The 27,964-nt window shown below is 42.1% G+C and overlaps 2 protein-coding genes across 2 annotated transcripts; one reads left to right on the forward strand and one right to left on the reverse strand.

Moving 5' to 3' along the window:
* Nucleotides 1-3,072: 3,072 nt before the first annotated feature.
* cdkn2a/b (cyclin-dependent kinase inhibitor 2A/B (p15, inhibits CDK4)) lies at nt 3,073-5,124 on the forward strand. The gene is made up of 2 exons (XM_083693133.1): nt 3,073-3,468; nt 4,464-5,124. The coding sequence occupies exons 1-2, from the start codon at nt 3,340-3,342 to the stop codon at nt 4,713-4,715; spliced, it is 381 nt and encodes a 126-aa protein (XP_083549259.1). The 5' UTR covers nt 3,073-3,339; the 3' UTR covers nt 4,716-5,124.
* A 3,955-nt stretch (nt 5,125-9,079) lies between these two features.
* mtap (methylthioadenosine phosphorylase) lies at nt 9,080-27,348 on the reverse strand. The gene is made up of 8 exons (XM_083692599.1): nt 27,250-27,348; nt 26,180-26,266; nt 25,624-25,682; nt 24,616-24,783; nt 18,275-18,377; nt 17,765-18,004; nt 14,172-14,294; nt 9,080-12,337 (listed from the first exon to the last, which is right to left on the reverse strand). Exons 1-8 carry the CDS (start codon nt 27,271-27,273, stop codon nt 12,299-12,301), a joined length of 843 nt encoding a protein of 280 aa, XP_083548725.1. The 5' UTR covers nt 27,274-27,348; the 3' UTR covers nt 9,080-12,298.
* Nucleotides 27,349-27,964: the final 616 nt, after the last annotated feature.

Raw genomic sequence — 27,964 nt, forward strand, 5'->3', positions numbered from 1 at the left:
TAAATTGCAGCGTGGGTGTGTGTGTGTGTGTGTGTGTGTGTGTGTGTGTGTGTGTGTGTGTGTGTGTGTTTTCAGAGAGAGAGAGAGAGAGAGGGTGTGGTAGAGCTGAGCCATGGGAGAGTGATTGTTTACAGTATATGCCAGGGATCCCACAGGGTGGAGGCAAAGCCAAGCGTATATATATGCAGTCCTCGATGAAACCACTTCCATTCAACTGACACGACAGTACACACATTGATATACACAAGAGGAATGTGATAAAATAAAAAAAATATCAACTCAACTTTTAAACTGTTATCAAGCGCCGAGTCTGTCGATATTTACCACAAACAAAACACATGAATGGTTGATGATCCTCTGATCCTCTTACTCACCATTTACAGCGCTGTAACTGAGATGATGATGACGATGATGATGATGATGATGAAGAAGAAGAGGTCAGAAGAAACAGCAGCGTCTGCGAGACAAGGAATAGAAAGGGGGATTTCAAGCAAACAACTCAGAGAAGGTGACATCACTCGTCTGGCATCAGAACCTAGGTATTCCCCTTCGTGGCGGTCTAGGGCAGCTTGGGTAGGGCAGCACAGCGGCAGGAATACGGTTCTGTGTACGTTCAAATAGAGTACGCTGTAATTGGATTGGCAAGAGAAGGGTCACATTTTTGGGTTTCTTTCACTCATTCATTCTTTCACAACGCTGCCATGAGAGCGAACGGATCCTACCGGGTCAAAAAAATCCCCCTCAATCTGGAGCCAGCGTCTGAGCAAACATCAAGAGAAGAACTTGGCTGTCCCCTTTATAAGGAGTTTCTCTCTCTCTAAGATATTTGAGACATGGCACCGGCCTTTTATTGTAGTAAGTAGACAGTTCCCTTCTTTCCAAAGCTACGGTGGTCATTTTAGCACTTTGTGGGAGATTAGCATTTTTCTAACCGAGGGAACGTTTTCTGAGGGGAAAGATGAAATGAACTCATAGAGAAGAACCGCTGAGTCAGACGGCTTTGATGATTGGCCGGGCTGTTATTAACTGTCTGTAGAAAGCATTCTTTGGTGAACGCTGTTTACTCAATGTCGTCTTTCAAGCCCGTACACAGCACATGAAAAGATGGGGCCTAGGTGGTCCATGCTGGCCTTTTGCAAGACAGTGTCCTTTCTTTTCTCTCGCTCTAAGTCCACAGACACAAACTGTACACACACACATACGCGCACACGCATGCGCGCGCACACACACGCGCACACACACGCACACACACACATACACCATCAGAGGAGAAGGGGGACTTCCAAACCAACACACCTCCGCCCACACCAGACCACAGGCACGATAGGCCGTGAACTCTGAGCTTATTAGCACAGTGGCATTCCATACGGCTCACATCCATTTACCCAGACGTGCAAACACGGGCGGGGGCCATTATCGAGACACAGTGAAATGGGTCATAGTGTTTGTTATTACAATTATCATCATCATCATCTTCATTGTAACCATCTTCATCATGAGCATCATAAGCAGTGACAATGTTACTGATTGGACTACCCTGGTTAAATAAAGTTGAACTGAACTGAATACTATCATTTATATACTAATACTATCATTTATCATGATCATCATCATACTCCTCCTCTTCATCATCATAATCATCATTATCTCTGTTGTCATCATCATCACCATGTACAGTAAGTGGCTCTAGATAAGCACTTCTGCTAAATGACTCAAGTGTGAATGTGACATGAAAATTACCTGGGGTTGGTCCATTTGCTTTTGATGAACTGCATAGGGACAATTGGATAGGACGGGAACAGTGTATTCAGCCTCTTCTGAGCTAAACATTTAGCCTCTGGAAACAGTAGGCCTGTAGGATGCACAAGAAATCTCCAATCAAAAGGCTAAATTCCTATGCATTGTAATTTTCCAATGACAAACTCCCAAACTCAATGTCCCTCAAAGAAGGCCTATAAGAAATAAATGCCAAATGCGTTTTGCATAATGCAAAAAAGAAAAATGAAATAAACAGCCGTTTGAGTTAGATATGGGCCTGGAATAAAATGTTAAAAAATGAAGTAAATAATAGCGCTCTCAAGTAGAGTTTTGGCGTCAAGCCTTCTTCAGGGTTTAGTTTAATTAACTCACAGTTTGAGTTGCCTATGGGCCTGGATAACAATTAGTACAAAAATAAAATAATTGGGAGAGGCTAATACTAGAGTAGGAAGGGGAAGATTTAAAAAAAAAAAAAAAAAACGGTTCTATCTATTCTTTGTCGAGGAGATTTGTCGGGAGATAATTTCACACCTTAAGCATCATACAACTGGTTCGTCTGTATCTCACCTGTGCGAAAGCTTTTGTCAGGAAACAAAACAAAAAGCTAACATAATCATAAAGTTTCCATGTGTTTAATATGACGCCTATACTGTGGGGATAGGCACTTTGCTCTCTTTACTTTAAACCAATGCCTAATGATGTATGAGTAAAAGTATAGCCTAAAGGTAGGCCTATGTCAGTGAGCCTAGCCATATAAACGTATTCTCAGGCAATGGATGCAAATGCAAAAGCCTTTACACCGTGTGTTGTTTATGCTGCCTTTAGCTAAAAGCCTTTACATCGTGTGTGTTGTTGATATAGCTTGTAGCTAAGCTTTTACATCGTGTGTTGTTTATGTAGCTTGTAGCTAAGCTAGCAAACAGTGTTCGACCAGGGTGGTTATATTACCACCTGCTGCATAGCAACACGGGTGGGACGAAAAGGCGTCATTATCGGCGCGTGCAGAGGCACGCGCGGCGCAGCTATCTGCCCGAGACAAGCGTTTCCCGCTGAAGTTGTTTACCAACAAAGGTGGACATAACTGTATGTTAGGTTTTGTAATGCGTCTGACTTTTAAAAAAAAATATGTTTCATGTTACGGCTCCACGGTTGATATGAAAATCCATGTGTGTGTGTGAACGATGAGAACGGTTCCTAAGAAGTCAGCTCTTCCTGAAATGCTGTTCTGTGGTGTGTTCGTTGTGCGCATGCGCAGACCACTGGTACTGCAGCTTAGAGGGACTACGTCACCGATTCAAAGCAGGCAAGCCCAGACACACGCCGTCCGCTGGCTCGGACGATGAGCTGCTGACTTTATTCTAACCAAATCACCGAGGCTCTTTGGGTCGAATGTCCTAATTTGAGAGGTAAGCACAATCAACACATAACACAGAAGAACAGAGCGATTTTTTTTTTGCGCGCCATGTCCGGACTCTGACATAGTCCCTTTTTTTCCAACGTATTAGACTACCTGTCAAAAGGAATCTTCAGTATTGGGAGTCGGGACTGTTATTGAAACCGTAAGTGTCCCTCTCTCCTCACATGACGATGCATCTGGAGGACGAGCTCTCATCAGCAGCAGCGACGGGCAACACGAACCTGGTCCGAATTCTGCTCCAAAACGGGGTGAATGTCAACGGTGTCAATTGCTTTGGACAAACATCTCTCCAGGTCAGTGTCACACACGCTGCAGTTGCATCGTCCCTACGGATACATGTCGTGTCTTGTCGGTGGCCTAACCAACCCGTTGTATTTTACAATCATATAGGATTAGTGCAGAGATATATGCGTTGTGCTTGAAATAAATCCAAGGAGCCTAGTTATTTGTGGCGGGTAGAATCAACCGATTTTTGGCCTGACCCATAAGATTCTAAGTATTTGCCCGCATTTATTGTAAACAATGTAGGCTATTGTATCTGCTTTAAAATACATGTTTAGTCTTTTCAGGCTATTTAGGATTAATCTCGAATCTAACCCTAATCATCTGGCGTCAGGTGATCCACATTCCAAAGTGCGTCTATTGTGCTTTGCATTTAACTTAATACATAAGTCTCTATTGTTGTCCTTTATTGTTGGACACCGAAATTACCTGTCATTGTAGGCCTACATTTTCAATACAATAATTTAAAAAAAAAAAATTTGACATCAAACGTAGGCTTAATCAAAATAGTCCATATAAACAAAGGGGATATTCTGTAGAGGTCACGCCCAGTGAAAACGAGACAATGCTCTCCTAAAAAGTCAAATTTAATCATAATAAATTGCCTACTTTGGAATTGTTTCTACTATCAAAAAAATCCATAATTTACAGTAGGCCTATTGGCCTGAAGGTTTTAACATTGTAGGCAACATGCGTCATTAATGTGCTCTCTGCCTGTAGTGCAGTAATAACGAAATGAGGAAGTATTGGGCCTATGTCAATCATATTCGACCTTATCACAATTTTAAAACGTATTCTAGGTTGTATTAAGGGTATGCCGTGACATTTGTAGTGGTAACATAATTGTTAATTGCACCGCTTCCCCAATAGCCTACGGCTGTATTATGCCTTATCACGTACATGACTCATTTGCACATAGCCTAAATGTAGACAGGTTTTTTTTTATCATATATGTGCTGAATTATGTCACTAAATAGTGTTATTATCATTATTGTTTGATAAATAGGTGATGATGATGGGAAGTACACCTGTGGCGCAGTTGTTACTTGAGCGAGGAGCGGACCCCAACGTCGCAGACAGGTTTACGGGAACTACACCGCTACACGACGCCGCAAGGACGGGCTTTCTGGGCACGGTAGAAATCCTAGTCCAATTCCGTGCTGATCCAAGAGCCCTGGACAATAAAAACTGTCGACCTATCGACTTGGCACAAGAGAACGGCCACATGGGTGTTGTTGCGTTTCTGCAGACTTTGTGAAATCAAAGATGTATTTATTTGTCATGTGTAGACCTACTGGTAATTTAATTTCATTCTAGACTGGTGTATAGACCCAACTATATATAGCCTAGGCCTACTTATTTATTTTTTCCTTTGGAATTGTTTATCAATTTCTCTTAAAGAGTATTGCCCATTTTCTTTTTAATACGGTTTTATAATGTTTGAAAATATATATATATAAGAAAATTGGAAAGTGGCAATACGATGGAGACCATTTTGAGAGAGTGAGAAATATGCTGAACTGAAAAATAAAAGCACACAAAATAGTATAGAATACACAAGAAACTGTCTGCACTTTTGATTGTATCTTATGATATGATTTCTTTTTATTCGAAAAGAACATTACAATTAGTTTATTTTATACAAATTCATTAAATTTTCATTAAAACGCCCATGCTTTTACAAGAATCTGCTACAGTATGTCATTAGAAAATGGGTCATGTGTTATTTACTGTAGTTACACGACGTTTGGACATTATTTTATGAGTAAATTGAAATGTATTTGCTCCGAGGAAGTTATTTTTCAATGTAACCAAGTCAACGTTTTCCACTTTTTCACTTCCACGGAGAAAGGTACACAATTAATGAATACGTAATTAGGAGATTCGTTTGTAATTTATCAATTATAGAGTATCCTAGGCTAAATAGCGAACGAAATGTAAAACTGTAGTATAATACACCGTGTCCTCTGTTGCGATAAGGAGCCTAAGGTGTGTCCACTCTGCTCTACCCCTATAACCCATTTCAACGTAATGTTGACAGCATATTTATGAACGACCGTAAACTAGAATTTAAACATATATTTTTGCGTAAACGAATGTGTGTAAAAGCTGCAACAATGCCCGTCTCTTTGACCCGAGTAATAGCCTAACTGTTTCAAAACCATCATCATAACATGTTCTATTATTATTTTTCCCCTCTTCAATTAGGCCTACTTTCCCAAATATTTAAGCCTTGGAGTTAAACAAAAAGTCAAGAGACCGTAAGTGTAAGCCTATAACCATAGATAGCAGAGATGGGCGTTTCCTATTAATTCAAATTGCACCAATTCCACTAATGATGCAATATCTTGGTCCGTATGTAATTCTTTGCATTACATATAAATATGAACATGAAATGGTGTATCCGCCAACTTCATTTTCTTTGAATGGTCAAGTTAAACCTCATTTCGGCCTACTGTATCAACGCAAAAATAATCGTCGGAGAAGCATAAACAAACCGACGTGGACGTGATGTGTGACGCCCCGTGCAGTTTCCCTTGTTATCATGTCGCACCAGACCATCGGCGATGCCACAAATAACTTTGGAACAAAATGTTGCAGTCACGATCAACATGGGAGTGTATTATGAAAAAAGTGGGGCAATCTTACTTTGAATGGAAGCATTTATTTAGGCCTAAAATTGGGCATCCGCAACCCTGAGTGGAAGGATTACAATGTAATCACATTTCTCGAGTGAGAATATTTTATTTAGTTTGCATTCGCATCTTAATTCGAGACGTTTAGTAGCTGTCCGAATAATACGAAAAATGTTTGACAATGTGTTCATGGATGGGCTTATACATTACAAACTATGTGCAATCTGTATGGCACCGATAATTTCACAATTACATTTCAGCCGAAAAAAACTCCCCAACTAAATAGAAATATTAGACAATGATAATAATTATTATTAGGGAGGATGTTGTTTGGAACTTTGAAGTGAATTTTGCTGCAGTGGCCAGAGGTGGCAGATTTCCAACAGACTTAATTATAATATATATATATTTATTCTTATAAATATTTAATACAATTAATTAGAGATATAGATAAGACATCTACAGTATACATTTACTACAGAGTGTGTGTGTGTGTGTGTGTGTGTGTGTGTGTGTGTGTGTGTGTGTGTGTGTGTGTGTGTGTGTGTGTGTGTGTGTGTGTGTGTGTGTGTAAGGCCTAGAGAGACTTAGAAAGAGTCACATAGTTCATTGGCTGAGAAGTTCGAGGACTGTTGATGGGGCAACATCACCTAAACTTAATTATAATATATACATTTATTCTAATACATTTTGAATACAATTAATTAGAGATATAAATAAGAGATATATACATTTACTACTGTGTGTGTGTGTGTGTGTGTGTGTGTGTGTGTGTGTGTGTGTGTGTGTGTGTGTGTGTGTAAGGCCTAGAGAGACTTAGAAAGAGTCACAAAGTTCATTGGCTGAGAAGTTGACTGTTGATTGATAACATCACCCCAGTCACTCTACAAAACTGGTCTAAATATCAGGTGGAATCCCATAATAACAAGAAAAAGACATAACTGGGTCTGCATCAATGAATTCAAGTGATACAGCAAAACAATATGGCCACTGTACAAGTCACCCCCTCATCACCATCCCAAGTTTCAAGCATTGTGGTAGCTACATCATGTGTGCTTGTCATCAGCAGGGACTAGGGAGTTTGGACTAGGAAATTTAATTTAAACAGTGTGTAATTAATTCATATTCAAATGAGGGACCCTGAAAAAACAAGGGCATTCATGGTGAAATCTAGAAATGTATATTGCACTCAAATTCAATGTATTGCGCAACTTATTAAAGATATTTTTGCTATATTCTAGGAATGCCACAGTAATGGGTGTGCAGATCACTTTTTCCACATTTTGTTGTGTTATAGATTTAATTTAAAATGGATTAAATTTAAAGAATTTGCCATCAATCCACACGCAATACCCCAGAATGACAAAGTGAAAACAGATTTTTAGAAATTTCAGTACATTTATTAAAATTGAAATACAGAAATACCTCATGTACATAAGTATTCAGACCCTTTGCTATGACACTCTTAAAATTAGCTAAAATGCAAAAATGTCATCAACATATCGCCCAATAAGTTGAATTGAGTCCATTTTATTGCAAGGATAATAGTTCATGTAATTTTGGAATTAATGTCTTGGTTTTTATAGGGTCTCTGATTTGCATAGGAATCATTTAAATAAAATCACTGTGTGGATCAGGTTGTCAGAATAAATCACTGTGTGGATCAGGTTGTCATTACAAACTGAGCAAATGGAGAGGAATAAAACTGCTCAGGAATGCGACCCTGAAGCCTGGGGAGACTTACAAAAATCTACAAAGTTGAATAGTGGAGAGGAAAAAGCACAGTCGATGGGACAACATCATCTCAGTCACTCTACAAAATTGGTCTATAACCAAGTGGCCAAAAAGAATCCCTTCATGGAAAATCTCTCTATCTATCTCATATCCATAATTGTGTTTGCAACAATGAATTCAAGTGATACAGCAAAGAAATGTGGCTGGAAATGTTTTTATTTGGTTTTACTACAAAGTATTAAGTTTGGTGCAAATCCAGCACATGCAATACAGTTTCCATACCATCTCTTGTGTGAAGAATAGTGGTAGCTGCATCAAGTTATGGGTATGTCTGTCACTGGCAGAGACTGGGGAGTTTGTCAGGATCAAGAGAAAATTATGACATTTGCTGAGTTGGTAGTGACATCCTAATCTACACAGTGTGGAATTGATTCCTATGCAAATCAGACACCCTATAAAAACAAAGATATTAATTCCAAAATTACATGAACTATTATCCTTGCATTAAGATGGACTCAATTCAACTTATTTAATGATTTGTTGATGACATTTTTCCATTTTAGCAATTTTTAAGAGTGTCATAGCAAAGGGTCTGATTACTTATGTACATGAGGTATTTCTGTATTTCAATTTTAATACATTTACTGAAATTTCTAAAAACCTGTTTTTGCTTTGTCATTCTGGGGTATTGTGTGTGGATTGATGGCAAATTATTTCAATTTAATCCATTTTTAAATTGAATCTATAACACAACAAAATGTGGAAAAATACTTTCCAAAGGCACTGTATGCAAACAGGTCTTCTCAGTCCTTTATTTTGAATCAATTCCTGAATATTTTTTGGACTGAACTGTAAGAAAACTTGAAAGTGTCAAGTAAGTAGTTTAGATCAGTGGGAAAACAATCCTGATTCCGTGTATTTCAATTTCAGGCTCTGGGGCAGCAAAAGGTGAACATTTTGAAAGGATGTGTAAACTATCTATAGCCACTGTATATATATTAGGCTCTACATAATATACTATTGATTATATTAGGGTAGCATTTATTATTTATATACTATATTTTAACTATGATATGATCATTATTACTGTGTATAGTATATAACATATTATAAAGCTATAGATAAAGATAAAGAAGATATGTCTATCATTATATGTAAACAAAGTATATATATATATATATACTTATATATATATATATAAACATAATTTCAAAGGATGATGAGACTGTCAATGTTTTAGTTTTTTTTCAAATACAGAGTCTTTATTTATTTTATGATACATCGTCAGTTCACAATTTTCACAGACTGACATTGAGGAACCGTTCTTTAGGGAACTGTCAGAGTCTGTACAGTCATACGTGCCACTTTGGTGCACAGCTCAATGTCAGACAAGGACAAGAAACATAATGAAGCATGCATGCATGCTAGAGCTATCTAAACTTTAAAGAAAGTACCTATAACTTCAGTCATGTTAGTTTTGGAACATGTATCAGACATTGCAACACAAACCTGCTGTACATCCTGTCCCTTCACAAAAGAAAACCACTTCCTGATTTGAAAAAAATAAAATGAAAGCAAATCAAGAATCTTAATATGTTTATTAATTGAATTCTACCTTTTTTATGTACATTTCAGCCAGAAACATCTCGTTGACAATAGAACAGTCACTTACCGAGCCATATTATCCCTGACTTCTGTCATCTCTAATGCATTCACCAAAATAGACATGTTAAGGGCAGATAGTTCTTGATGGCCGTAACCACTGTCACGTGATGACAGAGGTGATCATTAGAAATACCCTCAGTGTACAGAGAGACAATACAAAGAGATCTGGCTTATGAAACAGGGCCAATTAAATGAAAAGTATATAATACTATAAACGTTTCATTAAATAAAAAGTAAATGTGTCATATTATGGGCCATAAATTCACAACAACTTAAAATGATTCATTTAAGTCGATTTAAGATGCCTGGAATTTACAGTATCAACAAGGCAGTTTGACCTCAGTGTGCAACAACCACAGCCTACCAACAGGGCTGATTCATTTCTCCACCACTCTGAAGTATGCGCTTAGACACTTCCCACATTCATTTAGAGGCGTACATGTGAAGTATGCACTTCCTCACATGGATTTGGAGGCAAAGGATTGGTCTAAGCACTGGCACTTACACCAATTCTTTCCCATTGAAATCAATGTGAGAAACGGCATACTTCAGGAGAAGGCCCAGGGAGCGGGAAGCAGGAGGAGGGTGTGGTGAAGAGCAGCCAACGGACACGTCTTGAATTACAGATGAAATGGTTCAAATACAGCACGGTAACGACTGTGCCGGATGTGTCAGCAGTTGTTTTTGTTTGAATGTCTCTGTTTCATTATTAACCAATAAACTAACCACCACTTCTCACCATATATATATACAGTGCCTTTGGAAAGTATTCAGACTTTTTCCACATTTTGTTGTGTTATAGACCCAATTTAAAATGGATTAAATTAAAAGAATTTGCCATCAATCCACACACAATACCCCAGAATGACAAAGCGAAAACAGGTTTTTAGAAATTTCAGTAACTCTTAAAATGTGCTAAAATGTCATCAACAAATCACTCAATAAGTTGAATTGAGTCCATCTTAATGCAAGAATACATTAATGCAAGTTAATGTAATTTTGGAATTAATATCTTTGCTTTTATAGGGTCTCTGATTTGCATAGGAGTCAATTACACACTGTGTAGATTAGGATGTCACTACCAACTCAGCAAATATCATAATTTTCTCTTGATCCTGACAAACTCCCCAGTCCCTGCCAGTGACAAACATACCCATAACTTGATGCAGCTACCACTATTCTTCACACAAGAGATGGTGCAGAAACTGCATTGCATGTGCTGGATTTGCACCAAACTTAATGCTTTGTAATAAACACATTTACAGCCACTTTCTTTGCTGTATCACTTGAATTCATTGTTGCAGACACAATTATGGACATGAGATAGATTATTTTCCATTCAGGGATTATTTTTGGTCACTTGGTTAAAGACCAATTTTGTAGTGTGACTGAGACTGTGCTTTTTCCTCTCCACTATTCAACTTTGTAGATTTGTGTAAGTCTCCCCAGGCCTCAGGGTCGCATTCCTGAGCAGTTTTGTTCCTCTTTATTTGCTCAGTTTGTAATGACAACCTGATCCACACAGTGTGTAATTGATTCCTATGCAAATCAGAGACCCTATAAAAACAAAGATATTAATTCCAAAATTACATGAACTATTATCCTTGCATTAACCCTAACTTATTGAGTGATTTGTTGATGACATTTTTGCACTTTAGCTAATGTTAAGAGTGTCATAGCAAAGGGGCTGAATACTTAGGTATTTCTGTATTTTAATTTTAATACATTTACTGACATTTCTAAAAACTAGTTTTCGCTTTGTCATTCTGGGGTATTGTGTGTGGATTGATGGCAAATTCTTTTCATTTAATCCATTTTCTATAGTCTGAATACTTTCCGAAGGCACTGTGTATATATATATACACACACACACAGAACACTTTATTAGGAACACCTATACACCTTCTCATGGTGGAGGTGGTGTAATGGTGTGAGGAATGTTTTCTTGGCACACTTTGGGCCTGTTAATACCAATCAATCGTCGCTTGAATGCCACAGCCTATTTGAGTATTGTTGCAGACCATGTGCATCCCTTCATGGCCACAATTTACCCATTTTCTAATGGCTACTTCCATGATAATGCACCATGTCACAAAGCAAAAGTCGTCTCAAACAGGTTTTATGAACATGACAATGAGTTCAGTGTTCTTCAGTGGCCTTCCCAGTCACCGGATCTGAATCCAATAGAACACCTTTGGGATTTGGTAGAACGGGAGATTTACAGCTTGAAAGTGCACCTGAAAAATCTGCAGGAATTGCGTGATGCAATCATGTCATCATGGACCAGAATCTCAAAGGAATGTTTCCAACATCTTGTGGAATCAATGCTACGAAGAATTGAGGCTATTTTGAGAGCAAAGGGAGGCCCTTCCCAGTATTAGTATAGTGTTCCTAATAAAGTGTTTATGAGTGTATATATATATACAGTTTAGTAGACACTTTATTTAGCAATGAGAATTTTTTGGTACACATTATCTATCTGAAATCAAGCTGGAAAATATGGTTTGACAAAAGCATGCACTGGCTTGACTATGACATGTTGGATGGAAAGGTTGGTTGGAATAACCAGTATGAGATGTACAGTAACATTCTGGAAAGGCTCATCCTAGGTGAAATGTGTTGGGAAATCTTTTTACAGAAAACATGCATATCAGGCACTTTCTTGTGATTCACTGATGACAAATCCATGGAATGAGACGGAAGAGTCCATTGTCCATATTAGCGGGGGTGGAGATGAGGGCGGGGTCTGTGGGGTGACTCATTCTCTGCTATACGGGGGTGAGATGGTGGATTGTTTTTCCCCGCCTCAGTGTTTCGGTAGCATTATTGAGGACTGTGCCGTTGTCTGAAAAAGACAGAACATAGAGGAAGAATGAAAAACCACTACAGCACAACAATTTACTATAAATACGTTACTGAAAGTGCTGATGAGGAGTTGTAATTGGAGTGTTGAAACCCATACTTCTCAATAAAACTTTCTGCAAAAACCACCAGTGCCTATGATTTCCTGTTGTTCAGGGAAAATACACCTCTACGTGTCTACGTCTGCGCTTGATCACGACAGAGTATTTGGGGAACTGCAGACAACAGTTTACACTCTTATAGTGTGGTCATACAGCTATAGCCACTTAAATCAAATCCAAATCAAATGGTATTTGGTCACGTACATCGCATACAACCGTAATTGACATGCTTTGGGATGTTGCTCTTCGTTCAACAACAGTCGACAACAATCAACAAAACAATATAATATAGTAATAAAAAAGTGACAATTGTAATAGTGCAATAATGTGAGATGTCTACTGATCAAGGGGAGGGGGATGGGGTGGGGTGGGGTGTGTGTGTGTGTGTGTGTGTGTGTGGGGGGGGGGGGTTGAGCAGTCTTATGGCCTGTGGGAAGAAACTGTTCCGGAGTCTGTTGGACCGGGTCTGGATGCTCCGGTACCTTTTGCCAGAAGGTAGCAGGGAGAACAGGGCGTGGCTGGGGTCCCTGATGATCTTCCCAGCCTTAAGCCACTAAACTCAGTGCCGGAGTTGGCTTCCCTGTGGCAGGAGAGCAGCGGCTCAGCTCCCCTGAACACGGTTAGACCTGGACGTCGCTGGACTGGACCTGGCATCTGACTGCTTTGGGACTTCAGACAACAGGCTTGGTAAGCTGAGTAGCAGCCCAGACCCGAGTTGGTAGAACCCTTCAGTTAAGTTATCAGTTTGAGCTCAAGTTAGCCTCATATGGTGCTCAGTGTGAGCTAGGCCTTGCATTTGAAGTTCACTGTTTCTTTTAAACCCTTTGTTTCTAATAAATCCGCCAGCAAGCCTGGTTTTACCCTGTGTCTTTGTGTGTTGAGCCTCTGGGTGTATCGCTCAGCACTACCCTCTGCCAGGAAATGTTCTACTCCGCAACTTGGCCAAGACTGAGATGCTCATCCCTGGTCCAAAGAAACAGGGGATCTGATCTAGGGATGTGAACATGTACTGGAGTACTCATACTAGAATTTATATAATCTATATATATATATATATTATACAGGTTTTGATCTAAGCCTTGAGTTTTTATCCTTAGCTGTGAGAGAGCACGAGAGATAGAGGGAGGGGCAGGACAATGTCATTATTTAAGCTAAGCTTGACATTTTCATGAATGACATTTTATAGAGTGGCTTCAAGTTAAAGTTCAAGTTGAAGTTCAAGTTGAAGTTCCCACGGCTGCATTTAAGTGAAATTGTGGTCACTTTAAATTAATTGTTGACATTGGTTGTAAATAGCAATGAATCGTGTCTGTCTTTGATAACACTGTAACGCGACAGCAGCACAAAGCACACAAGATACACAACCAGCGATTGTCACTCAGCACCATTGCAGGCCATGATACACCCCCCACACCCACCTCAACTTGGCTGTAGTCAATTAGCCTAGACATTTTTTTTTAATTACACTATTTGCTTTCTTTAATACTGAGTAGTCATATTTTTGAGCTTTTTGGACACTGTATGGTTGTCAAAGATTAATTCATGGCTTGGAATGCGGTTTTAGTCAGTCAGTGCCTCAAGTGACAGACATATTCTCCAACCTTTTCCTGAAATATGCAAATACATACATATATCTGACAAATACTTGACTAAGTATACTAGAACTAAGTATATGTCTGGTCTGTAGAGATGAGCCACAATAACCATTGTTCTTACTTTCAGGGTCTTTATCGTGTGAGTCCAGTCCGTCTGGCAGATTTGAGGGATCGCAGTGAGCAGGATACTGCTGGCCTTGTTGGCGTTCTCCTTCATTGTCTTCAATACGTTGTCCACACAGACCTGGGGAGAGGGAGAGGGAGAGAGAGAGAGAGGGAGAGAGAGAGGGAGAGAGAGAGAGAGAGAGAGAGAGAGAGAGAGAGAGAGAGAGAGAAAATGAAACTGTGTTTTTAGCAAAGGGTATGTATGTATGTATGTATGTATGTATGTATGTATGTATGTATGTGTGCATGTGAGCCAGTGAGAAATGTGGAAATTCAAAACTACATTTTTATGGTTGAGGAAAGAGGACAACTTCCTCTTGTTTGATGAACCCCCATTTGACTTTATTAAGCCTTATTGTCTATGGAAGTTGACTGTGGCCGTCCAGCATTCTTATGTCAATTTATACACTCCCATATTCTCTTGCGTACACATACACCTCGCCCGCTCGTGGCGTGATCACAAGTAGCCTTGGCTGACACCCTGAGAGATGGTAGCGGCACGCCTGGACAGCCACTGAGCCGGTCTGACGAGTTTAGGCTTACGACGCCACCTTTACTTTCACTTTCATTTCATTTGAGGGGGAACCGACCTGCCACAGAGCCGACGGTTACCGCTTGCCTGTGTTACATTTGTTTAGTTGTGAAACCCAATTGTTCTAATTCAAATGAAATAGGACGGTCACGTCAGGTGACTGTGGACTTGAACTGATCGATACTGAAGTCTAAGGGACAATAAAAACCTTTGAGCAAAGGGGGAAAAAATTAAGCAAAAGGTTAGAAGCGATAAGCATGTTTATCTAACCCAGCGAGGGCAATTAAGGCCATTATACAACCATCATCAGGATTAATAGCATCAAGGATGAAGCAAAACAAAACATGTGGTCCAATCACACCTTTATGATATGAACGTCTTTTATTGCCTTCATTATGATAACTAATCGCAGGAAACGACTTGGCAGAGTCACATGGTTGCGCGTTACCACAGTTTCCCTATTGGGACATCAACCTCTGTGCCCTTACATAACCTTTTAGTGTCATGATAATGATCCTGGGCTAATGTTGTGGTGTTAGTGTTACTCTTCCCAGGCCTGGCCCTGGGCGGCAGTGAAGCTGATGACTCAACCTCCGGTGGCAGGAGGCTCGACACCGGAGGCTGGCAGGGCTGAGAGAGGAGAGGGGAGGGAGGGAGGGAGGGAGGGAGGGAGAGAGAGAGAGCGGGAGGAAGGGAGAGGACGCAGCAGTGCTTAATTTGAGACGCGGGAGGGGGGTGGGGGGGGGGGGGGTGAGCTCCGGTCTCTCCAACCCAACTGGTACATTTGCTCGCCGGGCCCGGCACGCTTACAAATTAAACAGACAGGCAGGGGAGGGAGGGATGTGGATGGATGGAGGGAGGGAGCGTAGCGGGGGGGGGGATTTGGAAGGATGTGGTGAGGGGTGTGCAACAGGAGGTGGAAGGCGGCCCAGAGGTCAGCTGCAGGAACCAGGAAGGGGAATGTGGAGAAGAAGCGCGGAAGTCGGGCCTCCCTCCCCCAGACACCATAGATCATCTGGCCCAGTCTGAGTGTGGGCGGCTGCTGTGGTCTACAGGCACTCGGAAGCCATTAGAACACAAGCTGCCTGGTTGTTGTGTATGTATGTATGTATGTATGTATTTGTGTGTGTGTGTGTGTGTGTGTGTGTGTGTGTGTGTGTGTGTGGTCCTTCAGAGTGACATAATCACTGTGCTGAAGCATTACAAATATACACACAACTGCCTGTGAAAAGCTGATGGGGAGGATAAGAGAACAGAAGAACGGTCCTTTTTGGCTTAGATTGATAATTCCAAACATATGACCAGTAAACCAAAGTCCAGTCAGTTTTCCTGTAAGTAAGCTGCTTTGTGATAGAAGCGCACTTAAGTATTTTGCCATGAATTACAGGTTGCTAGAGTTAACTCACTAACTGCCAAAGAATTCCGGAACACTCACCACCTCGAGTGCCATAAGTGTTTTTATGTGGTATTTCCCTAGCAACAATACTTTGATTGGCTACAAAATGAAGCATCATCATTTATGCATTTTTGGGTGAATAAAGTCACCATTGGCACTCTAGAATGTTGACAATTTGGGCGCTTTATTCACCTTCAGCACTAAATGAGTTAAAGGTACATTCTTGTTAATGTCTGAACTCGGTAAGAGCTTTACAATCGTCACATTCAACTCTGGTTGAGTTTATCTGTGATGGCACTTCATCAGATTCAATAAATCTTCTAAATCTTCTTCTCCAATGCGTTGGAGGACAGACAACTGGGACACAACTACCGCCTTGTAGTGATGGGGAAGTGACCAACTCGAGACACAGGATATGAAGACAAAGAGACCGTATCTAAAAATTCTGGGTAAAAAAAAAAAAAGAAAGAAAGTATCAAATCTGTTCTTGGAATTGACTTTTGTCCTCAACCTCTCTGATGTAGTCATATAGTCAAGAGAATTCCAGATTCCGACCACAGGAAAAACACTATTGAGCCAAGGAAGCAGGAGGACAGACTGATACACTTTCTCTGAGTCTTTGAATTTGTTGCTTCCAAAGTATTTACACTTAAAATGCCAAATCTGTGGAGGTACAGTATGCTTAAAAAATATATAGCATTGGAACACAAACCTAACATGCCATATTCTTTACCCGGTAAATGAATCCAACCGTTCACCTACTGTAATGGATCCCAGGGAAACAGTTTACACCCATTGCTAAGTGGACAAATCCTGGTTAAAAATGAATGAAATACATCAAATGAATGAATGAAATGAATCGAATCTCGCTGGTCTTCTGGGAACTCTCTCTGTGTAATGAAGAGAGGGAGAGAGCCTTCCGCTGTCTCTCTGGTCTCATCCTCCTCCTTAATCAATGACTGAATCTACAGTTGAACGTGACATTTCCACCGGCCCAAGCGCAGCCAAAGGATGAGATCAGCTTTTAATTGTGTTTGCACATACATTAGCTTGACATCATTTAAAACCGCTCATGTCAGGACACATTCCAACCTAACAAACAAGACACTTACATTAATCCAACAATCTATACGATGATGATGTATGGTTTGTATGAAGTGCTAGTATACAGTAATAATAATAATAACAATAATAATAATAATAAATGCCATTTAGCTGACGCTTTTATCCAAAGCGACTTACATACACAGTATATATGGTCCCAGCGGGAATTGAACCCACAACCTAAGCATTTGTTAGCATCGTGCTCTACTGACTGAGCCACAGAGGACCGTTCACAGCACAGTGATAGACAGTGCTTGTGGTGACTGTCGTGCACATGTGACTGGAGACTGGTCCCTGTCCTCAGCTGGCGTCCCTGATGCAGCAGTTTGATAAGAGTGGGGGGGGGGGAGACAAATGAATCCTTGTAGCAGTTAAGTTTGCATAGCCGTTGTCATAGTTTGCATACGGGCCAGCCAGCCAGCCAGCCAGCCAGCCAGCCAGCCAGCCAGCCAGCCAGCCAGCCAGCCAGCCACACACACACACACACACACACACACACACACACACTTCAACTCACCGCCTCCTCGTGCTCCTTCCAGCAGTCGTAGTCGGTGGCCATGGCGATGCTGGCGTAGCAGAGCCCCGCCTCCTTGGCGAGGACCACCTCGGGCACGCTGGTCATGTTGATGACGTCAGCGCCCCACTGGCGGAACATGAGGCTCTCGGCCCGCGAGGAAAAGCGGGGGCCCTCGATGGTGAGGGCCGTCCCCCGCGCGTGGCACTTGATCCCCAGGCTACGGGCCACCTCCAGAAGCACCTGAACCAGGGACAGAACGGAATAGAACCACAGACACGCCTCTCTTGGTCTAGGGCTCGATATGAACTGAGCCATAGACACTGCCCTACTCTAGGGGTTGATATGGAACTAGTCGTCTAGGGGTTGATTTGGAACTAGTCCATCGAGGGGTACGGTGGTCTAGGGGTTGATTTGAAACTAGTTCATAGGGAGGTACGGTGGTCTAAGGGTTGATTTGGAACTAGTCCATCAAGGGGTACGGTGGTCTAAGGGTTGATTTGGAACACTGACCTCCCTGGTCCTGGTGCAGAAGGGTTCAGCCATGGGGATGTGAGAGACTCCTGGGGGGCTGTTGGGTCGCCCGTCGTACAGCGTCTGGGCCCTCTTGGTGGTCCTGAGAAGGTAACCGGGACAAAACAGGAAACAGTAACGGTAAGGTGTTATGACTCACCCGAACTGAGATTTACCAAGAAACGCATGGGCAGCACGCCTCCGGTGAGTCAGACCATTAAAACATCAGCTGCTCTTTAACTGTCTCACTCAACTCAAAAGAGACGACGACTCAGAAGTCATTTCACAAGGGAATGTGTACATACATTCTATGGGAGAAAAAAAAATCGACAGTCATCGTCACAAACGCAAAATGGAGGTTAGCGAATGCTTTAAGTTACACAACACGGAAAAAGGTCTTTCGATCCACTTTCCGCTTTCTGGTGTGCTGCTGATTGTATGGTGACAGGGCTGGTGATAAGCAGAGTCATAGCCAGAGAACACTGTTGAACCATGCACACACACACAGTAATGACTGTCTCATAGTAAAGTGCTGACTAAACTATGTGGTTTATTTACGCTACAGACAAACAGACACAGAGTGCCCTTGGGAAGCCAAGAGTGTCACAGTGACATTCCAGAAGTATTCTTTTGAATGTGACCCCTGACAACAACTAATCCTATAACTGGACCCAGAAGTGCATTTAGAATATTCCAGAAATGCCAAGACTCTGATTAACCTATTGTTGTCAGGACTCTTCTTCCACATTGAGGTAATATAACAGTGTTTCTCAACCCACAGCCAGTGGAGAGGGGCCGGTCTGTGGGATTGTTGCTGACCAGTCCCTGAGATGGTTGACTAACACAGATTGAGTCACTTCTTCAGTATTTAGTCACCTCTTCCAGTTTAAAGGTCCTCCAAAGAGTAGGAACCATACAGTAAGCTTGGCTGATCCCCGGGACAAAAAAGGCTAACAAAACACTGGATATAAGCCTCAGTCAATTGAGGCGGTGAGATAAAACTACTAGGGCTATATTTACTGTACCAATTGTAACTTGGAGAAGCTAGAAGCGCACACACACACACACACACACACACACACACACACACACACACACACCATGAACATACTGTAGTGTGTAGTGAGTTCTTTCTAACTGGGTCAGAGTGAAAAGTAAGAGGATGAGGCTCTGAGGCTAGAATCAACCGCTCCAAGCACAACGACCACAGAGAGAGAGAGAGAGAGAGGAGAGAGAGAGAGAGAGGGGGAGAGAGAGAAAGAGAGAAACACGTTAAACAGCTGACAGTGTTTGTTTTGTGGTTAAAAAAAACCACACAATCCAAAGTCTTAACATGACATCATCGCACCATAATCGTACGCCTTGATACGTTTGTTGTCACATGCTGCAGGACAAGACTGAACAAGTCCAGACATGTAGCTTCCCCGTTTCTGCCAAACACATGGCCTGCCTCTCTGCTTGTACAAGCCACAGTGTCAATCGAGTTAACATTAGCAACATGCATGGGTGGTAGGAAACAACAGGGACATGATGAATAGGTATTTTTGTTGTTGACATGTGCATACACAGACAGGGGTGCAGGTTGACAAGGTCAGGGGTCATCTTTAGACATGGCAAAGGTCAAGGTCATCCTGAAGGAAGTAAAGTAAAGAGACTATCAGGTTATTGAACATACCTGCCAGATCCCTAGTTTGGCAAACTGTGTGAAGAGTTTTTCTAATTGTCATGGGCAATTGTGTTGGCACTGGAAGTTCCAGAACAATGTATATCTAGTTAGTTAGAAAACAAATTGTTCTGTTATTGTTATGGAACGGTTGGTGAGGATAGTCTGCCAAGAGAGATGGAGGATAGTTTACCCTGCTCTGTTGGTCAAATTCTGTTGCCTCTGGAATGAGCTGCCTCAAGACAGCCCAGACACTCTCCTCCTTTAAATCAGGACTAAAAACTCGCCTCTTCAGACAGGCCTTCCTGTAGTCTTCTTCGTTGTTAATGGCGTATTGTTTGTTTTTTCGGTTTATTCTTTTTTAAAGGCACTCAGTTCTATGCGCTTTGAGATTGTACAAATGAAAAGCGCTTTACTAATAAAATGTATTATAATTATTTTATCTATGGCTCCGATTTCGACTTAGATTTTGAGGAGACAGAGAGCCTGGAGAGAGGGGTTTTAGAATGTGCTCATTGTCAACAAGACTGCTACACAACACATTCTCAATTTGTTGTCCCACTGAGTATAACTCTACAGAACAACTCATAATGCAATACACCAAGAACAATAAGTGGAGTTGTATTCAACCCAGGCAGGATAATGGGTTATTTCTCTCTTGTTATGTCTGCTGATGTGGATTCTTGGGTAGGTGAAGGTGACATTGAGAAAGAGTGGGGTGAGCATTTCGTATTTCCTCCCAGGGTTGGTTTAAGTTTAGAGGTTAGTCCCCTGAGGCACACATGACTGTGTCTACGTGGGAAAGAAATCCCACCACCCTTCTCACTCTCAGTAACACTTTTATCTCAAAACTCAACACACACACACACACATTTCCCACGCCTCTGAAAAAAAGAGAGAAAGAAACTGAAAGGCGAGACTAACCAGGTGTACCTGTACAATAACACTGGAATAAGACCACAACATTCCTCCACCTCCAGGAAGTAGGAAGGAAGGGAACTGGTGTATTAGGTGCTAGGCTTTTCACTGCTTCCTCTCTCAGACTCTATCTTTGACATCTTGGTGATTCGTCATAACCTCATCATACGGTCACACGGTTAATGTGGTATAGTAGGCAAGGCAGCAGGTGCAATTGTGGGGAAACTGCAGTATTTCCATAGAGCCAATGCTGACAAGGTTCGTCAGTGCCCTGCGACAAAAAAAAAGAAAATAAATTTAACACAAGGGAATTACCCGTTCTCGTGTACACAGCTTATTTGCATATTTGATATAAGCTGAGAGGAGAATGAGACTAACACTGAATAGGTTTGTTGATCACTGAAACTGATCACTATGTTGCACTTCTACTTACACTGTATTACGATTGTTATTATTCAGTCATTACTACTGCTACTTACACTACTTATGCACTACTATTGTCACTTTTTTATTATTATATTATATTGTATTTCTTGTTGTTGACTGTTGCTGAGCGAGGAGCAAGGTCCCAAAGCATTTCACTTTCACATATCAATTACGACTGTATGCGTGACAAATACAATTTGATTACATTTTATATAAACCCAACTATCGACACATCCTTGGACTTTGAGTTCAGGCCAACTGCCAAAGGACACGAACCTTGCCCTAAGCGCAACATTCTTTTTTAAAACCTCCACAGAGCTTCAGGGGGGAAAACAAAACTGAGGAAAACCCCTCAGCTCTCTATACTACGATTACCCCCCCCCCCCCCCCCCTCATGAACACAGATCTAAAACACAATCAACTTGATTTGGTTTGGTTTGAAAGCCAGGCTAGCTCAGGAAGAGGGAGCTGTGGTTGACAGTGACGGCCTGGACTGGGAGAAGATGTGGACCCGGCCCTGGGCTGGTCTGAGCTGAGCTGAGCTGAGCTGAGCTGCCTCCCCTGTCCCTCTACTCTCTGATCCTTTGCCAGTGCCAAGCAGGCGGAGATCCTACTCAAGAGTCGGCAGAGAGACAGCTGTAAGCTGCGACACTACGGCCACTGAACAGTGACTCAACAGCCTGGCCAGACAGGATGAGGGCATGGTGCAGGGCTGATCCCGGGCTGCATCAGAGACCCAGGGCTGATCCCAGCCTGCATCAGAGACCCAGGGCTGATCCCAGCCTGCATCAGAGACCCAGGGCTGATCCCCTACTGCATCAGAGACCCAGGGCTGATCCCAGCCTGCATCAGAGACCCAGGGCTGATCCCAGCCTGCATCAGAGACCCAGGGCTGATCCCCTACTGCATCAGAGACCCAGGGCTGGTACAAACCTAGCTGCATCACAGTTCCTCTGCTCTCTGACTATGGTTCCTTTGCTCTCTGATCCTGTGCCTGGACCAGGAAGTGTGGCATGGAAGTGCGTTCTGCCCTGGTCCTGCAGTCAGCTAGAACTGTACTCTGGCTCAGCCACACTGCAAAGTGTCCCAATATATTATATTGTATTACTTGATTGTTGATTGTTGTTGATTGTTGTTGACTGTTGCTGAGCGAGGAGCAAAGTCCCAAAGCATTTCACTTTCACATACCAATTACGACTGTATGCGTGACAAATAACATATGATTACATTTTATATAAACCCAACTATCGACACATCCTTGGACTTTGAGTTCAGGCCAACTGCCAAAGGACACGAACCTTGCCCTAAGCGCAACATTCTTTTTTAAAACCTCCACGGAGCTTCAGGGGGGAAAACGAAACTGAGGAAAACCCCTCAGCTCTCCACCTCTGCAATCGCAGGCCACAGCCAGTGTCATTTTCCCCACTTTGGTCTAACTGATCTTTTTAATGAGAAACCAACAAAACATCATCATCATCATCATCATCATACACAAACTAAAAGGGGTTCCACTGAATCAAACAAGCTGCCATAATACAGTACCACCTCTTGCATGGCCGCCCTCGTGTCATTCCCTTACAAGCGATACAGCCTGCATCAGAGACCCAGGGCTGATCCCAGCCTGCATCAGAGACCCAGGGCTGATCCCAGCCTGCATCAGAGACCCAGGGCTGATCCCAGCCTGCATCAGAGACCCAGGGCTGATCCCAGCCTGCATCAGAGACCCAGGGCTGATCCCAGCCTGCATCAGAGACCCAGGGCTGATCCCAGCCTGCATCAGAGACCCAGGGCTGATCCCAGCCTGCATCAGGGACCCAGGGCTGATCCCAGCCTGCATCAGAGACCCAGGGCTGATCCCAGCCTGCATCAGAGACCCAGGGCTGATCCCAGCCTGCATCAGAGACCCAGGGCTGGTACAAACCTAGCTGCATCACAGAGTTCCTCTCATCGAGATATGTTCAATATATATGGTTCCTCTACTCTCTGATGCCCTGCCTGGACCAGGAAGTGTGGCATGGAAGTGTGTTCTGCCCTGGTCCTGCAGTCAGCTAGAACTGTACTCTGGCTCAGCCACACTGCAAAGTGTCCCTTCCCCAGCTGTCACTGTAGACTCGAGAGCTTGACCAGGCACTGTTCCATGGAAGAGTTTCTACTCTTCTACACAGTTACTGCAAGAGGCTTTACACACTTCAGGGCTGACCAAACCATGCTGTGCTGGCCCAGTTATTTTCTCTCTCTCATGGTCCTTTTCTGGTCTGTTTTAGCAACTACGGTGGATGCGTAACCGGCTCAGCTCGGTTCGGCTCAGTTCAGTTCAGCTCTGTCGTGTGAACAGGGAAGCTGGTGGAGGTAGAAATCGGAGGACGAGCTCATTGTAATGCATGGGATAGAATGAGGAACAGTATGAAACACGCATGTTTGACGCCATTCCTCATTCCATCGCATGCATTACGATGAGCCCCACCCCAAGTGTGAATTAGGGGTCAAGGTTTTTCCCAGCTACTCCACAGCCCTCAGTGTAGACTCAAAGAATCAGAAATGAAGAAGCAAAGTCAAAATATACAGAATCTTGAAATACGGGCCAGGAATTTTCTTGCATCCACGGGACCATCTGCGCACTGCCCCAATTGGTCGAGGGATAAGCCTTTACGTACATAAGAATTTTCCTATCCGCCCAAAACAACACTTATCATTGTAACCATAAACAGCAACTGTTATCAGTTGAGATATGCCACACTGTCTGACCTGGCTGGCTAGACATATGAGATTGTATGATGAGTGACAGGAAAACATCCAAGTTATTCAAAGAATTACTCTTGACTTCTGTAATTTCTCATAATGACACCGTGATGGCATTGCAAACATTCTGTATAACAATGTCCTGTGACAGTTCTGTGTGTGATCTAAAGTATCAGGTGCATCCGCAGGCCGGAAAACATAAATCGCCTGTCTGTCTGTCCACCGTATCAACTGACAGGATTGCTAGATAATTGCTCGACTCCATAGAGAAACCAACAACAAAGAACCATTGAACAAACTGCTTTAAATGCCGGTTCAGATAAGAACAGCCAAGATGAGACGAGATGAAACTATTCAGTTTTAGAACGTAAAAATAATAATAAAATAAACAGCCCAGTCTGCTCTTCTGAGAGTACAGTCCACTCCTGACAAATCCAACTCTTCGCGAGAGAGAACAGAATGCAGTAGAACCTGAGCATGCAGTTAATCGTGCAAACTAATCGTGCAAATGTCCTCAGCTGTGAAACAAGGGGGGCTCTGTGTACAGACTACGTGAACAGACTACGCTGGACCACCAGTCCCAAGCCTCTCTCACCTGTCGATGAACTGGTCGATGATGACGATGTCCCCTGGTTGGATCTCTTCTCTGAGAGAGCCGCAGGCGGTGGTGACCAGCAGGTGTGTGCAGCCCTCCTCTCTCAGGGCCCAGATGTTGGCCTGGTAGTTCACATTGGTGGGCATGATAGTGTGTTGTCTCCCATGTCTAAAACAAGTTCAACCTTCATTGGTCATATGTACTGGGATACAGGAGAGTGAGTAACAGCACAACGGAATTCTTACTCGCAAGCAAACAAATTGTCCTCTTACCCCTATCCTCTACATCCTATGTGCTTTTCTAGATCTGGAAATTAGGGATGGGTTGGATTATTCGATGAATCAATTAGGTCAATCGCTGGCATCCGAAACGATTTTAAAATCGGTAATCGATTAATCGAGAAAATAACACTTTTCCCGTCGCTTTCAGTGGCACAACTGAAGCAAACCACTTGCCTGTGAGATTTGTGGGTGGGATTTGTCTAATTTTATCCAACGGAAACAGGCCCTGCTCTTTCATTCACTCCTCGTCACTATCAAATCACTCCTGGCGGGCTGGTCAAGCAAGAGCTCTGCAGTCATAATAAAAGAAACACTGAAATTACGCACCACGGTGTGGGGTCATTTAATCGATTCATCGGTTCTGGCAGCCATCAATTAATCAATTGCCAAACACTTGCATCGGACCAATCCCTACTGGAAAGATTGGATGGGTGACAAGCACAACATCAAAATATTCTACTCGTCTATCAGAGAGCCAGTTGAAGCTATTATTAAATCAATACACCTATCAGATCCCTTTAGATGTACTACGGCTTGCAGTAAATTTGAGATTGGCAATTGTTTCGTATTTTTCTAGGTGTCGCAGTAAGGTCATTACAAGAAATCCGATCCAAAGATGTTGCAAAACAAAACAGCCGCTTGATGGCGCTAATGTGTAACATATGTTCACTTCGACAACAGCGCTGCATACAGGATTTCTCCCATCATTACCGTCAAAGCTGCTTACCTTGCAAGAAGTACACACTCAACATTTTTAATCTTCCCCACTATAAGAGCATCCGAGGGCTGTGTTGGGGGAGAAAGAAGATAACATGGACATAAGAAAGACTCAATAAAAAGATGTCAAACTTCAAATGTCCGTCATACAGAAATAAATGGTATGCATTAGATAACAGCTTGACATGTTAAAATGATTTTTTTTTTTTTTTAAAGGATCTATTTTTAGGATCTCCTCTGCCACCATCACCCCTCGTCAGTGGACAACTTTATGACATTATTAATCGAATAGTTTTGTTTGTGGCTGGACGTTTAAACAGGGGTGTTTTTTCGTGAGGTGAAATGTTCACAGCATTGCAGATAGAAATGCACCGTGTAGAGCTCCCTTGTCTAAATCACAATCATACCTGTTCTACACATTACATTTCTATCTGAATGTCTGTAACGTTACACCATCTTAGACTGTAAATACCCTGCATGTCACACATTCTCAATCCTTTTCCCTGAGGTGTCCCCTACACAGACAGCTGGGAGGCAGGGATCCTGCATGACAGAATGGAGCTGACCTTTCCGTAAGGTGTGTCCACATAACGCTCCGTCCTTCCCTCCAAGATATCTGGGTCATCAAGACCTGACCCTCCAATGATTCCAATCTAGAGAGAGTAAATATGAGAGCGTAGATGTGAGAATATATAAGAGAGAGACAGAGAGAGAATGCATGAGCACACAACCAACTGAAATACGTACAGAAGTAAATCCTATAGTGCACGTATTGTACTAAATGCACTGCAGGTACAGTGACGTCTCCGCAGTGACCCTCCTAGAAAAGCAAATGGGAATAATGACATTCATATATGCCTTTGCCAACGTGGAAAGTAAATGACATGACTGCTTTGGAATCAAGCCCAGGATATTGTATTAAGCGACTGATAGTTCTGATGTCTACTAGAACACTGAACTACAGGCTGTGCTCTGCCCGTGTCGTGTCACTGTGTTCCCCCTCTGTTTTATGCATATTTTCCATCCATAATTATATATATACAGACGATCTTAAGTGCATGGTAATATAGAAATCACTATGTTAATATTAGCAAAAAATGTGTTGAACAAGGGTATAACATGATTGACAATCATTCCTCAAGTAGGAATTAATCATAATTGCAAAGGTTGAGTAATATAATTAATAGTCATGGTACCGTAAATAGTCATCATGAAATTGCTTTGGAGGACGGATGTCATAAGTGTAAGGCAATATCATTGTTATTTTACCATCATTTTCATTAGATTACTCTTAAATACAGTTTCTGTCATATCGGGAACACTATTTGACGACACCGGCAATCCCACTCACTCACACACGTGGTGTACATTAATGTAACCATTGCGACCACGGTTAGCTGGTCACTGAGTATAAGTGTAACAAACATAGCAAGTAGCAGAAAGTAGCTAGCTATGCTTTAACACCAGTAAGCTCGTATCATGAAGTTGACACTGGAAATGTTACACTTTGTAGCCCTGACTGGCCTGCTACCTGGTAGTACTAGAATTGTGCACTGCAAATCGTGATCATGGTGCATTGGTCAGTTTTAGTCATGAGACGAAACAAATATATATATCAGCTAGTGAACGACTTTACCTTAATTTGCAAATTAGTTCCCATTATCCTCCGAGAAATTGTGTGAAGTGTAAGTTGATAAGATAGCTAAAGCAGCTAACTTTACTTCCTGCTATGCCGTACAGACGGGGGGAGAAACGCGTTTCTTCTGTTCGGCACAGTGCGCCCTGTAGTAGCCTACAGATCACATCCGAAAAGTCATTCGATTTCCACAGATATGGATCTTAAATCATTCTATCTATTGATAATATTAATAACCGTTCAATGAAAATAGTAACAGAAACACTCAAACACTGTGAAAAACGTTCAGGAGTTAATTTGGTATTTTTTATTTGAGAAGACATTATTAATTAGAACCTTCGATACAAACCTTCGAACAACTTTTTTTTTTAACTTCATTAAAATACATGCATAAGACATAAAGGGTATTATCTATTATATTTCTGAAATATTTGATATATAGGCTGTGTTCCAAAATGCGTTCTTGCACTCTTTATCTAGAGCGTATACCGTACACGCTCGAGATAGAGTGCAAGAACGCATTTTGGAACACAGCCATAGTCGTTGAATATAATTGATTGCATATAGATTGCCATGTTAACTAGACAGCTTGCTAGACCCACTGGGCCCTAGAAGATGGGCATGGGTGACATCACTGATGTGTCGAGGTGACCTCTGACAGACTGGCAGATACACAAAATTATAATGTTTTCCGTGATTTTAGCAAATTTCAACG

The sequence above is a fragment of the Argentina silus genome (assembly GCF_951799395.1).
Source record: "Argentina silus genome assembly, chromosome: 21".
Taxonomy (NCBI): Eukaryota; Metazoa; Chordata; class Actinopteri; order Argentiniformes; family Argentinidae; genus Argentina; species Argentina silus.